General features: G+C 41.6%; 1 protein-coding gene across 2 annotated transcripts in view; it reads right to left on the bottom strand.

The window, feature by feature from the left end:
* Nucleotides 1-17328, bottom strand: part of mboat2a (membrane bound O-acyltransferase domain containing 2a) — a 38519-nt gene extending 21191 nt beyond the window's left edge. Inside the window, exons 1-2 of one of the 2 annotated variants that reach the window (XM_020591109.1) lie at nt 17266-17328; nt 16765-16914 (exon numbers count right to left, since the gene is read on the bottom strand). In XM_020591109.1, the coding sequence (XP_020446765.1) occupies nt 16765-16848 (84 nt within the window). In that variant the 5' untranslated portion in view covers nt 16849-16914; nt 17266-17328. Of the gene's footprint in view, nt 1-16764; nt 17205-17265 lie in introns of those variants that run through there. The other variant, XM_020591108.1, reaches the window with a different exon arrangement.
* Nucleotides 17329-18523: the final 1195 nt, after the last annotated feature.

The raw sequence follows: 18523 nt of genomic DNA, 5'->3' as shown, positions 1-18523 counted from the left end.
TAAAACAAACTCGTCCAGATTTCTAGATAAGAGAGCCGCACCACCCAAAGTGGGATGGATGCCATCTCTACTAATCAGACCAGGTTTTCCCCAAAATGTTTTCCAGTTGTCTATGAAGCCCACGTTATTTTCTGGGCACCACCTAGACAGCCAGCGGTTGAATGACGACATGTGGCTAAACATGTCATCACTGGTCACATTGGGTAGGGGCCCAGAGAAAACTACGGAGTCCGACATTGTTTTAGCGAAGTTACACACCAACTCAACATTAATATAGTAAGTAGTTTTAATTTAAACCACGCCCTGTACCAATGTCATTGCTGTTTTGACTTGTTTTGGCCTAGTCTCCAGTGTAACTAATCTGCTAAAATTATACAGAGGTTCAAATGCAAATTAAATTAAAATATAATTCCCTTGGTTATGGCAGCGAATCACATCAGATAGACATCCTCTGTCTTCGCCTTCTCATCCAAGCCTCTTTTTTCAAACAGTATTTACCAGTTCCACAGCTTTGGATGTCATTTCACACTTTAATTACTTCAATCTGCTCTCTTAGTGAAGGAGCAATTGCTGGTTGGTTGAACTAAAAACTGACTTTCCAGCCTGTACGCCTGCCCACAGAATGACTGAGTGGCTCATTTGCAAACCAGCAAACATCCTACTGCACTGAGAGATTTATCTGAGTAACCCAGAGAGGCAAAAATAGCCAGTAATGTCAGATTGTTAGATGGCGTCTGCTGGAATCAACCGGTTTTCTTGTTTATATTCAGAGGCAGAGAGTAACTAAGTACATTTACTCAAGTACTGTACTTGAGTATTTTCATGTTTTGTTACTTCATAATTCAAGTTCACTACATTTCGGAGCAAAATACTGTACTTTGTACTCACTATATTTATTTGATACTTTAGTTAGTTTTCAGAAAGAGGTTAATAAAACTAAATATAGCATAACCATAAGTTTTATTGGTCCTTGGTGTATAATTCACAAGCTACCCAGCAGCAATTCAAATTATAAACACAAGTTAAAATTAGCTCCACTTTTACGAGATGCAGCATTAAATGTGATGCACACAATAATACATGACTATAAAGTACATTGATGTTAATTGTGCAAGACTTTTACTTGTAACAGAGTATTTTTACACTATGGTCTTGCTACTTTTACTTACATAAGCAATCTAAGTACTTCTTCCACCAGTGATATTCATGTGTTTGCCTCCACAGCAAAGGCATCCATAAATCTTGGACCAATATATCAAGTATGGTGCTAAAACAATCAGAAATAGAGGCATTTCCTACAGTACTCTGATTGTTTCCTTGCAAATCCTAACAAACTATAAGTGGATTGACAAATGAACTTGATTAACTGTAACTTCTTTGCAATTGCCTGAGTGTGAAACCAGCCCCTCCCTGGATGTCAACACATTGGTTTGTAAGGAAAGAATTTCACATGGGAGACTGGAAGGATGTGACAGAGGAACTGTATTGTTCAAGGTAACAGCAAAGTACAGCTGTGTACTTGAAAACTGTTTGTATGGCGAAAGCTCTGACTGAGCAGTTTATTGACCGAGAACGATTCTATTGTGAAAGCTTTTCATGCAAGCCAAAGAATAGCACTGTAGTAGCAACCATTTGATTGTAAAGCTGAAATAATGACTATAGAGCAGAACAAGAACTTTGAACTGCAGCTTTGTGCGGCTTCAATAATAACCTGTAGAGTAATATGAACATGTTGTTTTGACCTCATTCACACACACTTAAAAATACTTGAAGTGGTAAATCTTCTGTTTCCCCCAAACAACACGTATCACAGCATGACTTGTGAAAGCATGACAAATAAAATGAGCAACTGAAGCAAATATTGGCCGAGCAAAAAGAAAACACTGAATATTACTTTAAAATGCTATCCAAACAAAAACCTCCCAATATTCAAGCAGCCACTCTGTGTTTGTTGATCGGGTAAGCTTTCAAAGAGCCATGTTTGGCAGTTATGAGATGTCTGAGCATGAAAGAGCCTCCTGTTATCTCGTAATTGGACCTGTCGATTACTGACTGGGGCGGCATGGTGACGCAGTGGTTAGCGCTGGTGCCTCACAGGAAGAAGGGTTCCGGGTTTGAGCCCCAGCTGACCTGGTGCCTTTGTTTGCATGTTCTCCCTGTGCCATGCCCTTCTCCCTGACCTTCTTCATGATAAGTGGTATGGATAATGAATGGTTGGATCAATTACTGGCTGGTTTATCAAGACCTCAGATGAACTGAAGTCACACCCATGAAACACACTGTCACAGAGAAACCTCAGATGATTAATGACCTGGGAAACCAGGTCCAACATCAGGAGCAAGAAGGACCAAGAAGGCACAGCAGAGGATGTACTTCCTGCGCCAGCTCAGGAAGTTCAACCTGCCCCAGGAGATGCTGATACAGTTCTACAGAAGAATCATCGAGTCTGTTCTCTGCACCTCCATCACTGTCTGGTTTGGCTCAGCAACCAAACAGGACAAGTACAGATTTCAGCAAACAGTCAGGACTGCAGAAAAGGTCACTGGTGTGAGCCTGTCCTCCATGGAGGACCTGTACACCTCATGGGTCAAAAGGAGGGCGGAGAGGATCACTGCAGATCCCTCACACCCAGGACACAATCTGTTTGAACTACTCCCCTCTGGACGGCGTTACAGGTCACTGTGCACCAAGACAACCAGGCACAGGGACAGTTTCTTCCCCCAGGCTGTCACTCTGATGAACACTTAACCAATGACCATATGACTGGACAATAACCCTCAGTGCAATACCTGTGAATACATACCTTGTACAGATTATACAGACTTGTACAGGTCTCTAGTTCTTAAGTACTGTTGTATCCCTATTTATCTCATTTAAATGAACATTCCTTTGTTGTCTGCATTGTTTACTGTCTGTTTATACTGCTTTTTCTGCATTGTTTGCACTGTTTGTTGATGTTAATACTGCTATTTTGTTATATTACACAGCCTTATGCTGGTTTACTGTTTGCACACTGAGAGCCGATGTACCAGAGTCAAATTCCTCGTGTGTCCGTCACACCTGGCCAATAAAGCTGATTCTGATTCTGAACCTCTTTACAGACAGTACTTCAATGTTATTTTGTTCCCAAGATCTCAATATGCACATGAACACAGATGTATGTGCAACATGTACGTGACTATGACTGCTTGCCAACAATCCACTTAAATCACAGTCCGCGTATGTAAATACTTCCATTCTCATTTGATTTGTTGTTGTACATTAATATCAACACCACTGAGGAATCTCTCACCCGCCCTGTGTCAGTGTCACAAATGACTGCCTTCAGGCAGACGACGGTAATTCAAACTATTCAAGGTGTACAGTATCTCTTTAGCTACTGAGATGTCATATTTGTCATAGTTTCCACAGCAACAAATGCCAACTTATCACTTTGTCTGTGTTTTTGTACAAAGCTAAGCTCGTTAGGTACGAGAAATGCAGCGCTACAGTAGACTGACATCAGATATTAGTGCTGGCAGTTGGGAAATCTGTCTGTCAGAGTAAACATAATAATTTTCCAAACAGTATTTTCACCCGAGCAGCAGTTGTACTGTATAATGAGACCGCATGCCAGTCGACTTGTTACAGTTCACTCACAGATGTGATTTTACACTGAACTGACACCATAGCGCTGCATGAAAGATGCTTTCCTCATAAATGCAAAAAAATAGTGAGATGCCTTCTCGTTTCATCCTGTACTTCACAAAAAAAAAAACAAAAAAAACTTTATGGTAGCATGAGACAGAGATAATGTACTGCATGATGAAAACAATAAGATCTAAAAGTCTAAACAGACAATATCAGCCTTTGTTATAAGACAAGGTTAAATGTTTTTCTCCCAGCCTGTCACCAATGCTGAGATAGTAGTTTACTGAATAAACATTTTGCAACAGACAAGCTCCTGTGCCATTGAGCGTGGTTTCTTCATTCATAATATATAGATCCACTCCTCCATTATTGATTCATTCTGAAGCCAAGCTTACCCTGGGGTATTGCACTCGTATTGTCTGAGAATATAAGGCAGAATATCAGTTAGCAAGAGGTTCAAAGGAAGTAAGGAGGGAACACCAATATTCTCAATAAATGCGCTCCACCAAAGCCACTAAAATCTTTTCCTCTGTAAAAAAAAAAATAATAAATGGAGGGGTGGGCTGGACAGATGATACATAGCATGCCACAAACATTAACAAACTGCATCAAAGTTGTCTTGGCAGAGGATAAAGACCACCTTTTCCCTAGTTCTCACCTGTGTTCACAAACCCCACTGATGCAATATGTGATCCAGATGCTCAAAAGCAGGCTTGGTGAGAGCAGGCCCTTAAAAATAAAACAACAAAAACACTTTCTTTCTTTCATCTCGAGCATGCTTTAACTTTAGTGAAAGTGACATTAAAGGTTCAAGGATTTTATATAACAGTTAGGAACTAAAATAGAATAAAGTAGAATAAAAATAAAATAGAATAGAATAAGAACTGGATTAACGTAATTAGGATAAATCTAAACGGTACAGCCAATAAGCTGTGACTCAAAACCGTGTACAGTCAGTGACAGTAGTGCAAACAATAATAGGGGGTTGTCAGATGGTTCAGCATCACCAGGGTGTTAATGATGAGGTGCAAATAGCATATGAGGTACACATGGACAGTACTGCAAATGACCAACAGCAGCAGATTTAATATAATATAACAAAAAGGGGGAATGTATTGAGTTTGTGCAACAGCAGGGGTAGTCTTTTTATATTTTTTTATGTTCTGTGGTGGGTTACGGTCCAGGGGCAGAGGGGGGGAGGTAGTGAAGAGTGTTCAGCATCCTCACAGCCTGTTGAATAAAGCCGTTTGTAAGTCTGGTGGAGTGGGCCTGGAGACTCCGATACCTTCTCCCTGAAGGCAGGAGTCTGAAGTGGGAGTGTGCGAGGTGGGAGGTGTCATCAGCAATGCTGATAGCTCTATGGGTGAGGCAGGTGTTGAAGATGTCTGTAAGGGAAGGCAGAGGGTCCTTCTGAAGGAGGCAGTACAGGCTCCGTACCACACAGTGATGCAGCCAGTGATGACGCTCTCAGTGGTTCCCCAGTAGAAGGAGCACATGATGGGGGGTGGGGCACTGGCTCTCCTCAGTTTGTGGAGGAAGTAGAGGCATGTTTGAGCCTTCTTGGCCAGTGATGTGGTGTTGTTGGTCCAGGAGAGGCCCTCAGAGATGTGTACCCCCAGGAACTTGGTGCTGCTCACTCTCTCCACTACAGCCCCGTCGATGGTCAGTGGTGGATGCTTTAGAGGTTTTCTCCTGAAATCCACAAGATCTAGTCTTCCCCACATTGAGGAAGAGGTTATTGTCCTTACACCACTGTACCAGTTGGCACACCTCACTCCTGTAGTTGGCCTCATCATTGTTAGTAGTGAGGCCAAATACAGTCATGTCATCTGCAAACTTGACAATGTGGTTGGTGCTGTAGGTTGGCACACAGTCGTGGGTCAGCAGTTTGAAGAGCAATAGGGGGGGGGTGAGCACACACCCCTGCGGAGCCCCTGTGCTCAGCGTGATGGTCTTTGAGATGGCAAACTGAAATGGGTCATGAGAGGGAGAAAGGATGGACTTGATGTTCTGCATGACCAGCGGCTCCAAGCACTTCATACAGGCTGATAGTCATTGTAAGTGGTTGGGTGGGGCTTCTTTGGAATTGGAATTATTGCAGTGGCCTTGAAACACGTGGGAACAACTGCTTGGCTCAAAGAGATGTTAAGAAATGTCTGTTAGAACATCCTTGAGCTCCTCAGCACAGTCCTTTAATCAATACCATTAAAGTGTGTACAGTTCAGAAAGACAGGCAGACTACATGCAGATGTTTTAATGGGCAGCAGGCACCAGCGAGCGATAAGCGCTTAAGGACAATTAGCTGTCAGATTGTTCCTCCTGGCAGCCGTGGCACCACTCTCAGCTCAGCTTTAAGAAGCCACATTATAGACTGACACACAGACTGGCAGATGGAGAGAAGTGGAAGAGGAGGGAGGAAGTCATTGTGAATGCAGTGGATGACAGAGTTAAGCCACCTTCCTGAAGCTCATTACTGAGTGAAATGCCTTGTGCATGTCTCTGCCTGTGTACTTGTGAGAGAGAGAAACATAAAGGCCCTTCTCAAGTACGGATCCTCTTCACATTATTCTCAAAACCAGATCCCCTATGTTTCATTTTCTGTCTCTCCTTTTGTTCTGGTGATCATTTTGACATAATGTCCATAACAAGGGCTTCACCCACAGTCTTTATTGTGCTGTAAAGCTTAAAGGGCACTTTGCATATAAACATCTCTCCTTTTCCACTCCCTGTGATTAGCTGTAGACGTCATGTTGGAGAGAAACTGCACTCAGGCACTGAGTTTGTGAGGAAAGGCACAAGACATAACAGGAAGACGCCACGTCATTTCTCCTCTGGGCCCAGCTTTTCCTCTTTTCTAGAAAAACAAAACCAAGGACCCAGCAGCTTTTAAGCTAAATGCTAACACCAGTATGCTAACATACACGCTATGACAATGCTAACATGCTGATGTTTAGTAGATTTAATATTTACCATGTTTATTATTTTAGATTAAAGCGCTAGCACGTTTTCATCTGATCACTAGGCAAGTGAAAAGTATAGGGATCAACTATTTAGCCTTAAGATACTCTAAAAATCTGTAGCAAATTTTACAGAAATCCATCCAATAGCAGGATATTTCACTCAAAATCCAAAAAGGCCAACCTCATGCTGGTTTTAGAGGAAACGTCGGGGAATCACCAAAGTCACTGGGACACACTATATGAAGTGAAAAGTGCAGACGGTGACAAATGAAAGGAAAAGCATGAATAGATGAGTGTTGTCTTCTAGGATGACATCCATAGGGTACGAAGGGTCACTGAATGGTTTGATGAAAATGATGTGAATTATATGCCATGGCCTTCACAGTCGCCAGATCTCAACCCATGCTATGGGACTTCACAGTCGCCAGATCTCAACCCATGGGGGATTTTGGACCGACTTGTTAGCATCTCCACCACCATCATCAAAACACCAAATGAGGGAATTATCTTTTGGAAGAATGTGTTCATCCCTCCAGTGGAGTTCAGAGAGGCAATATCACTTTTCATAAATAGTATTCTTCTCTCCTCTCCCTGTGCATGGACCTTGTTTACGCACCCAGTGAAGAAAATAGTTTCCTCTTGCAAAGAGCAGTTTGCAGGCCTTCCTCCTTACTCACAGAGACTGGTGGGCTGCTGTCTGTGCATGTACGCGTTTGTGTGTCTACACAAAGTGGGAGATAAATTTAGACAATCATTAGCATAAAACCCTTTTTTCCATGTCATTAAGTCACACCCTCCTCCCGCTTCCCCCTCCACTCCTTCACCCGTACAGCCTGTGTGATGCTACAGTCCCGTTCTGCTTGGTTTCATTTCATTTCCATCAACTGTAGCGTAAGCTGTAGCCTGGAAAATGTAGGAAAAGTGCAAAACACCAGACATGAACAAAGTATTACTTTGGCTGTTTATGGAGCAATAAATGTAGCTTTCAGTCAGAAATTTGGATGGATGAATCTAGTGAGAAACGCCAGCTGGAAAGTGTACATAATGCTGCTGGGTCCTCTGCCATTCAGCCCCTTCTTTGGATGGAGGAAAATGAGTGGTGAAGTGCCTGCCAATGTTCTCCAAACACACAATCTGCAGCCAGACAAAGACACAGGCAATGTCATGACTACTTTAGTGTTAGCCAACAAATGTGACACCAATCATGGCTCCTCAAGACAAACTGACCTGTGAGTGCTTGCGTGTGTACTCAGTGCACTATATCATGCTGACAGTATGGGAACAACAGTACTCCTGTTTAATCGCACAAATACAACAAAGATTTGACTTGTTTTATGCCACAGGCACAAAGGTCAGACAGGTTCTTCACCTGAAGTCAAGTCACAAGCACGTCTGCTGGATAAGACCATCGATACATGAAGATAAAACGAGGCGTGTTGAAAAGAGATTGTTTTGTGCTGAAGCAGAAGCTAATTACCACAACCTTAAAAGCTAAATATGTGATTGCACTGAAGATGGAAAACATGACAAAAGTGCCATACAAATAAGCTGCCCAAAGGAAGCATGCACTGACACACACACACACACACACACACACACACACACAGATGTGTTAAAGCGTGGCGCTCTCCCCATCAGGCTGGCTATTAATAGCCTAACAATCAGCCAGTCCTCACAAGGCAGCCAGCAGGTTCACAACATGTACATCAATATATACTGTATGTGTGTGTGTGTGTGTGTGTGTGTGTGTGTGTGTGTGTGTCCTTCCATTCTTAAAACACAAGATTACAGGACTACTGTTGGTCAGAATAATCATCTGGTGCTCAATGGGAAACAATCACAGTGAAGTAAGGGTACAATTACTCAATGACGAGTGACCTTTCCTTTCATATGTATTTTGTCAAGTCAGCGTGAACATGAAATGGAAAGTACCAGAAGAACAGTGCAACTCCGAGCAAACAACTGCCAGCCATTAAATACAAGTATAAAGGAGGGACACTGGATACCCACAGCCTTAGTGTTATGGCTGACTGCACCAACTGCCAAACGCCTCTTGAAGAAAACAATCCACCTGCAAATGCCTTGTTTGCTGTTATTAATCCATAAGACTTGACACATCTGTTAGGTATTTTTAGTCAGATAGATACTTTATGTATTAGAAATGTTTAGTGGAGATAGGATGTCTAGTTAGACTGTTAAATGCTTAGGCCTGCTTATGAGTTTCTACACGGTACATCTGGTCAAGGATACTAGAGAGAAAAGTTGATGACTGTCAGCAGACAGGATGTTTAATATTATTATTATGACGTGTATAACTGTAGCCTTAGCCATAATATGTTCTTATGTTTAAGTCACAACATGTTACTAGAGGTCGTGTGAGAATGTTTTTAGCTACACACCACTTAATCAACAGACACACACACACACACACACATTGATTTGCTTCATGTTGTGACTACTGCTATGGCCAGCTGCAAAGCTGGTAACAGAGACGTCTCGGTTGACGTTTCTGTGTAGTATGGGGCTAGACCAACCGAGGGGATATAATGTATAGGCCTGGTGGGTTCAGGGTCTTTTTCATCTTACATCTGCCTGCGAGCAGTTTGGAGGTGCAAGATACCTGAGTGTGTAATGTTAATTTTACCTGTGATCCTTTGAATAAATCAGCACTGTTTTGAAGTTACTTGGACTGTCTCGTCTCTCAGAGGTAGCAATGGTAACAAGAACCATAGTCCTACACATCTAAGCAGATTTTACTGCTACACTTTCCCCAAACAGCCTTTTAAAGCCTCACACAATGACCTTGAACATGCTGCACTCAGCTGATGGTCTTAAATTTAGGTGGAGAATGATAATAGGTTTTTCTAGTTCAGAAGTGAGAGTCATGCCCTTCATGTGAAGTGCAACAGGTGTGTTTTCATGTTTCAAGTTCGAGCCCTGGACTTAAATACTACAACACTGGTGTGAACAAACTTAAAGCCATGAAATGTAAAGAGCAGCAATGTAATTACTTATGCTGTCAGTTAATGTATATCCATGTGATTAAACCCACAACTCTTTAACAATAGCTTGTGAGTAAAGGGAAAATGATTATAAAGAGGACATAAACAATATTCATGCCTTGGCAACCACTATCTGGAAGGAAGGAGGTAAACAAGTAAATAAATGAATGAAGAAATAAATAAACAAGCAGGCAGTTGCTATGATTCAGCAACAACATAAACAAAAGTCCTCAATAGTGTGCAAAAAGTGAAGAAACAACCTTTGCACAATGAATCTTTATAAATGATTTTATCCTCCTAAAATCCTGCAGTCAAGTCCTTAGATCACCTATTCTGTCATTACATCTACAGTATAGCATGTAGTCTTTATAAAGAGTGTGCAATTTACAATAAAACCCCAAATAAAATCTAAACGCATAACAATAATGCTTGATTGTCAGAACTGAGCACAAGACAAAAGGCACGTTTTTTTTCTGACTGAAACCACTAAGCTAATGTTGCATAAGCATGTTAAGTAACTGACATTTGCAGACTGAGTGAATGCTCTGCAGTTAACTCTGCTATGATACTGCTCAGTTATGTCCCGGCATCTGCTAAGGCCAAAGACCACTCGTCTGGAGTCCCATCCCAGTTAACGGGTGCAATTTACAGTTTGCAGAAAGTCATTTAATAACATGATGTAGCTCATTACGAGATGCAGTTTGTTTGAGGGTACACACAGGCGTTAAAAAGAGTATTTTAATTGATTCTGTATTCCCTTTCTTTGTTTTAAATGTCATTCTATTGTGTATCTTTGGTGCCATACTGGTAAGCTTATCTCTGTTGTCTAAGTGAACATAAGGCAACTTGTAAAACATTAAACTGGGTGTTATGTCCCTTTTAGCATGATTACGTAGCCATGTGGGGCACAGGTGTTCACGTTCAATGGGATAAATGGCAGAAAGCCCTGAGGAGTAAACCTTGTGAGTCTATTCTGCATTTAGTGGTTATAGTTTTCAGATGACATCGCATCTTGTAGTTAGGGATGATAAATACTCAGACTCACTGTTTATTGGAGCACAGAACCACTGAAATGTAACATGATAAGAGGCTTGTAGTCTGACCTCAGTTGAGTTACATGTGACGGTGCAAGGTCACGCTGATGAATATTCATGTCCTCTCATTTATACTGAATACATTGCATTGGGCTCCTGATCAAGCAAGGAGAATAAACCAGAATGGACTAGCTCTTGCACACAGGTTAAGACTTCTGCAGAGAAACGATAGGCCTCTGTGATGGCCCCATCGTAACCAGAAGCAAATCTTCCATCCAATCATCTACAATCTACAACAAACACGTGGGGATGCTTGGCCTTTTCATTTGCAGATGCTGTAAAATGATTCCTTTGAAAATGTAGCAACTGCACTCTCTTACACACACACACTCTCTCTCTCTCTCTCTGTGTGTGTGTGTGTGTTGTAGTCCAAACCAGAGAGTGAAGACTTTTTTTAGCACAGAAACCCAACCCACCCTCATAACACTACACTATTACCACTGAAACTAATGAGTTAGCAAGCTGAGTCATGTAGGCATCCACTGCTGCGGCAACGGCGAGTACTTCAGAGTGAAGAGGAATGACAGATACTCAGACTGTCCAGCCTATCAGTATAGGTACAGCAAGACAGCTGGCCTACAATATGTGCATTGCTAGATTACAGAAACAACATTTATGTCTCTCATAACACAGGCCTTGTATGTTGGCTTTGCAATACCATGACTGCATTTATTGCTAGAAGGAAAGAAACTCACACTCATGGAAGTTATCATAATATTTTAACCCAAACAATACAGCACAAATGGTCTGGATTATATTTTACACTTGCAACAGAGAAGCTTCATTAAACCTATGATCATAAAGATGCCTTTATGAAGAAATGCCTGTTAGCAACCGCTACTGAGAGACAAGAGAGAGGGTATGGTAATGTTTACAACATAGCCGAGTCTTTCCATATCCACCAGGAGGACTCACGCATGCTTGTTGATTTTGCACCATAATAACGGCAGCAGCCAGCAACACTCCATTAGAGAGAGCCGAGGGGAATGAAATCAATTGGAGGGATAAGACTCCCCGGAGGAAATTCAATTAAGACAAAGGGAGGTAGAGAAACGCCGATGACACCTGGGAGCTTAAAAATAAGACCAGCACTCCCAAGCTATGGGCTTTAGGGACTCAGCCAGCAGCAGAGGGAAGCCAACGTGTGAACCTTCAGGCAAACCGCTACCACAGTTCAAAAAGGAAATGCTAAAATTACAGTAGGGCTAATGGGATTAACATTGAGATATTAGAAATAACTGACATGTGGGCAACTTTACTTCTACAGTAAGGACCAGTAGCCATTACATCACATTGTTTTTGTCCACCTTCAAACTTCAGTTAAACCATTATTTTACGGTGTTAGGCTCATGTCACTGATGGCAGGAGGCTGTCAGTGAACAACAGCACAGCCAGGAGTCAAACCCTCTGCAGTGAGAGGGCTCTGAGGCCTACAGTCAAAGGCCTGGTGGAAAGTGCAGCAGCAACTACAAAAGAAGCCTTGTTATCGTGATAAAATACGCAGCCATCGACTGCAATCCAGCATGTCACAGAAGACTGATTGTACAGCCGGGTAGGGCACCTTTTGTGACCACCAGACACATAGCAACAAACCCGCTACGCTATGAGCCGTTATCTACAGTATGAGGCATGAGTGAGCAGTGTGACATTATTTCTCAGTACTCAGCCAGTCATGCTCTACACACTCGTGTCAATAATAATGAACTGACAAGGTGTCACAGCTATATCTGCAAGGCTGACATGAAAAATACCACTTCATTCAAAATGTCTACCACTCCAAATACTAAATACTTACCAGTTATAATTCTACAAAAGAAATAACCAGTACAACAAAGAAACATCTGATGTTAATCTTACAACCTTCATTAATGTCAGCTGATCAGGTGTAGCTATACAAAAATGCAACAGGAGGCGGGTGGAAATTCCCACACCCATATTGAAGGGCATATCAGGTAATCATCACATTTTATTTATTTTTTTTTGCATGAAACAAAACCACTGCTGGTGCTGTGAAAGCAAAGCAAGACAATGAGTAGCCGCAGCTTGTGACTCTCATCACATACACCGGAGTCACAGAGATTATCTTGCGTGAACTTGCGAAAGTGAGATTTGCAGAACGTTTTAATCCCGCTACATCTTTTCATAACACTCACACAAATTATGAAGGTATTTCTCGAATCCTCAGACTCATCTGATGATGTGGAAGATCATCTCTACTCAAGTGTATGTAATACACGAGAGTCACAAGCTGGGGCTAGACGATGGGACGCCGTCTAAAACAGACAGCGAGTTGTTAAGGTTCAGTTGTACATGTGAAGCAGCCACTGATGCAACAGGAGCCCAACTGCTGTGTGTCAAAACAGCTTCAGCTATGGAAGGACTGCACAGCTGAAAATACAAAGTAATTAATTTTAAAATGTCCTTTCTCAGAGGAAGTAATACTTTCCAGATCAACAAAAGGAATAGATACATTTCGATGAATACATTTGGGCTCATTAGTTGTCTTTAAAACTGAGTTTCAACAATCAAATATAGTGCCAAAGTTTATGGCATGGAGCCATTTGCACACAGATTGCACATCATCTTAAATGCATCTTTCTTTGGACAGAAATGAGTTGGTTCCTGACAAAAATGGCAGCTGGAAGTCCAACGGTCCTGACAAGGTCTAAAAGCAACAGATGAACAAATGGGTGTTTAAGCTACAGTTGGAGTAAAATGTCAAGCATGTTCTGTCTGTCTAAGAGCAAAGACTAAGAGCAGCATTTCATACTGGAACTGGCCTTCACTCCACAAGGTCTGTGATAAAATAAAATTTAAAAAAACAGCTAAATATGACCAAACCGGTGGCAGACACAGCCTGGATCGGGAGTATCTTTTACATATCAGAACCCCAGAACCAGAGTGGGTGAACACAGTGTTTGTGTGGGCACATATAAAAGCTGTAGGAGGCCTGATTCAGTAAGAGCATCTTACATAGAGGGGGCAGGCTATGTGTGACAGAGAGAGAAAGAAAGGGAGAGAAGAAGAAGCACACTGTCAGCTCAGATTTCACAGTTCCCATTATAGCTCTGACACAGGCCAGTGCAAAGGGTTGTCTCTCCCAAGGAATATGTTCTGTCCTAAAAACCTCCACTGAGGTGCCACAATAAAACAGCTTCATAAAAATGAGTGTCAGTGACAGCAGGCCACACATATCACACAACTTCTGAGTGGCGCTATTGATTTCTGAGGTGTTGACAGCTGCCCTGGCGCTGTAGTGCGCCCACTTGGCAGGAAGTTCACAAACCACTTTGTCAGAAGGCTGACATCTGTCCAACAAAGTACTGTGGGTCACGATAGCCTGAGATTATATGTCCTGTTTGTACAATGTCATTCTGTCTTACTCAGCCAACGAAACAAAGATAAACAAAGCACAGCCAGAGGCACATAAGAGTAATTAACAATATTTCAGAATACATGACCAACTGCTAGACTTGCCCCGGCTTGTGACTCTCATGTATTACAGTACAAACACTTGAGTCACAGATGTAATTTTTCGTGTGGTCAAAGTTAAGACCTGCCGAAACTTTTAACCCTGCACCGTCGTTTCTCAGTTATGTCCAAATGAAGGCATCGCTCTGGCTTTGTGTGAAAGCAGCTCAACTTTCATGAAGAAAGAAGAGAGATGATGTCATTTCCTATCACCATCTTAACTTTTCTGATAAGTACATCCTTTCACCCAAAATTATATTTTTCCTGGACCAGACCAGATTATTTTTGACTCTGCTTCATTCAAGAACTTGGGTGTGTTACAAAATGATGGTACGGGGTTAAAAGGTTCAGCAAGTCTCACATGGAAGATCATCTCTGTGACTCAAGCGTATATAATACATGGGAGTGACAAGCTGGGGCTCCTGCTGTACAATATTGGTACAATTAACAATTATGCTTCTACTGCCAATCAAATTATCAGAATTAGCAATAACTACACTGTAGCAATCTCAGGAATATAAAAAAAACAGTGTAAAATAAAGCTAAACATTGCAGACTAAAAGACTTAAAGTCAATATAGCCTAATTAAAACACAAGTCTGAGCTCACATTAGCTTCACTTGTCTGTCCTTTTAAAGAGTACTTCTAATATGGCTTTTTTCTATACATTTATAATAAATATTTATTGTAATATATACAAAGCAGGAGGCAATGTGGCACGTAAATGTATAGTCGCTGTTCTTTATTAGAGGCACAGTATGAAAATGCAAAGCCTTTCCAAGTTCAGAGAACATTGTTTTTTTTATGATGCAGAGCAGATCCTTTAATGCTGCCTTCTCACCCTGCAACATTCCTGTCAAAGTCTGGAGCACCTCAGGGTGGTGAGGCATAATGACACATTCCAGTGTGCACATGCAGGTAGGATGGAGCTCTTGTGTTTGAAGCACAATAAGAGAGGGACTTATAGTACATCACATTAACACACACTTCATTTACAAATGTTCAACCCATGATTTTAACTGTAAGATAAGTGGGTATAGGAGAATTCTTATTTTAAAACTAGATGGATACAACCTTCCTCCCACATGCATGCCCTTATAATCTCAATTAAGGGTCCAGTCAGAAGAATAAAGTGAGTCACGCGCGTGTGACTCTGCATGTAAAAGTGGGCAGTAGGAGGAAACAGGCTCATCTGTTATTTGAGCCCATGCTGATAAGAAAAGAGTAAACATAAGAGCAAGTGATTCTGCTGCTAACAGTATAGAAAAGATTCACAGGTAGCCTACTCTTGCACAGAAGTTAAACAAACAAAGTAGATTATTTTAGAGTGTTTGTTAAAGGGTAGGCTAACTGATACTGGTGGTGGCAAATGTCACCAGTTAATTCATGCTCATCTGTAAGTATATGGCAAACAATGTAAGCATCCCTCCTGTAATACACTGAAATCACAAAGCAGTTGGGAGGAAACCACTTAGGTTAACGGGGGAGGGATGGTTCTAAGCTTCCTCAAACAAGCCACAGCAGCACTTCAACAGATCACAGGTGACAGTGTAAAGTGAAGAAACTGGTTTTTAGGCGAGGGGAGGGGGGTTGAGTTTTGGGGAGGCCTGTCTGACAACACACCCTGAGCCACTGCTCCATGCTAAAGTGGCCGGGCACCTCTGCACACAAACCATCTCTGGTGTACAAGATTTGAATTCAATGCTATGATAATATACTTTGCATACATGCACACACTGTAAGTGTGGAGTTAATATAAATATTTGCAATGCAAACATGCCGCACTGAATTCCTGCTCAAAAGACAACACTGCTGTGATCCTATCATCCCAGACAAACAGCACCTGCATTAGTTACCCAGCCCATTTCATAATGTGAAGGCTGAGAAAGAAGTTGTGGTGCAAAAACAAGCAAAACCTTCTGCGCTTGAGTGAACACCATGAACAACATGTTTTTCTTTTGACCCAATTTAGGTTTGCTAATGGAAATACAAGGAGGTGTGATTCCCACAGTTATGGACTTCTAAAATATAGGCTTAGCCTCACAATTCTAATGATAAAGTGGCTGTAAACTGAAAGAGCACTGAGTAACCATATGAGAACCATGCCCAATCCAAACTCTTATTTCATCTAAATAAATGAACAGTTTTACTACATTTTCCTTCTCAAGGGAACAATTAAAACTGTTGAGGTTATAGCTGATTAATCAGTGCGGTTTAACATTTATGGAACTGACTTCAAGTAACTGTTTAAATGAAATTTAACTAGATAATCCAGATTAATCTGGTGATCCGATGGAAGCCTGATCAAATAACCTGAGAGGATCGTCAGACTCCAGTTTGGTAACCACTGGCATAGGCTGCAGGAATCGAGGAGCACAGACAAAAGCCGTTACAGGGTACAAGCTGATGGCGACAGGGAAAACAACAGTGGTTCTGTGCACTCGTTTTCAATAAACAGGCTATGTTTATAGGCTAAACTAACGTGTGGGGAGAATAAGGACACACGACATCAGGCTCTGCTAACGTTATATCCACTAACTACAATAAAAGATGTTTTAGTTCAACTTGGGCGGTTCGTGTATTAACATTTCCCCATCTAAAAACATACCTGGTCGAGGGGGAGATTGATAATTTCGCTGAGTGGCTGCAGCAGAGTGGATCCAGTGCATGATGCCTTCGTGTGGGTAGCCATGCTTGGTCAGTATCCGTAAATCCTTTCTCTCCTTCCTCCGGTGAACTTTAATCCCCGCGGCTGCTGCTGTAATAAAAAAAAATACAATGCTGTGGCAGCTCTTCTTGAGACGCGCCTACTGTTGACATCTACAGCACACGTCCAACAAAGAGTACAAACACTGGCCGAGATAATCTCCGCTGACCACTTCCGCTTTCGCCTAATGCCCGGTAGAAATACAACACGTCGGATGTTATTATGAGTGCCTCACGTTTAGCGTTTGTGTTGCTGTAAGATAATACGTGTATGTAGATTTAATTTGAATTCGCTAAAGTGGGTAGCAACCTTGAAATACTGACTTTTAGACACTAAAATTCTCGTTAGCGGGCGCTTCTGCTATGGGCATGCGCAGTATGTCTGGTGGAAAAATATTCTCACCTCTTTTTACGTGAAAAGAAAGACTGTGCTTCCCAGCTACATAATATCTTTATGTGCCCACACATCTTTTTATATGTACACGCGCCCCATGCAGTAGGACGATAATTATCTTGGCCGCACAGTACCTCTGACACCAATGATAATGGTGTGGGTGGAGAGATGGCGGCCCAGCCCCCCTTCAATGGTCATAACCATCTATCATGTGGAGAAAGTGAACTCCATCAGCCAATTCTACCTCTGTAAAATGGAACGGGGGGCTTGATTTACAGTCTTCAATGCAAATTAGATTTCAAAGAATAATGTTACATGTGATCCCCCATCCCTTCCACTGATTTATAGGAGGCATTTGGCAGGATGAGAGGAGGATGACTACACTACTACAGGGTGACAACAGTAACTCCAGTGAGGCCAGTGATGAGCTTCTTCAGTGTGAACAGCAACTACCTGCATTGTTGTCTTAGCTGCACACATAAAAGATATAATCAGCTCTTTGTAAACAGTGACCACACTTAACATACACTTCAAGCTACTGATCCATTATTATTATATATAATTGTATGATGCATTGTCATGAATAGGACAAAATGTATTCCTAGAGTCTAGAATAACACAGAAAAACGCGTTTGGTAGGAATTTTATGTTTTATGTGCATGTTAAATCACAACAATTATAACATTAAAGGAAGTGTCATTTGCAGCAGCCTTCTGTATTAGCCTTCATCCTCTATTAGCACCACCTGGTGGTTCAGAGTAGTTTTTCCCAGAGATCTACTTAGATACAATTTAGTAAATAAACATATTGTATTTCAGCCCTGTGACAATCTAGTGACCTGTGCAGGGTGTACCCAGCCTGTTGCCCATTGTCAGCTGGGACAGGCTCCAGGCCCCCTGCAACCCTATTCAGGAATAATCAGTATAGATAATGGATGGATGGTCAAAGGTCAAAGTGTTTATTTGTCATATGTACAGTTAGGAAACGTGTTTCCCTGTACAATGAAATTCTTACTTTGCCGTCCACATGAATGCCACAAAATACAAATGAAACATAAAGTAGATAAATAAGTAACACAAAATCTAAGGCACTTTAAGCAGCAAATGCAGCAATATAATAAAAATATATAAGAATATAATGAGAGAATGTGTGCTACATGGGAGCAGCATGTGCAGCAGTCAATAGTCAATGTGCAATTATGCATGTGCAAACTGAGAATGTAAACAGTACAGGTCGACAGTACATGACGTATTTCCTGGTAATAAAC

The sequence above is a fragment of the Monopterus albus genome, unplaced genomic scaffold, assembly GCF_001952655.1.
Source record: "Monopterus albus unplaced genomic scaffold, M_albus_1.0 scaffold13.1, whole genome shotgun sequence".
Taxonomy (NCBI): domain Eukaryota; kingdom Metazoa; phylum Chordata; class Actinopteri; order Synbranchiformes; family Synbranchidae; genus Monopterus; species Monopterus albus.
This window is presented reverse-complemented; position numbering and strand designations above follow the sequence as displayed.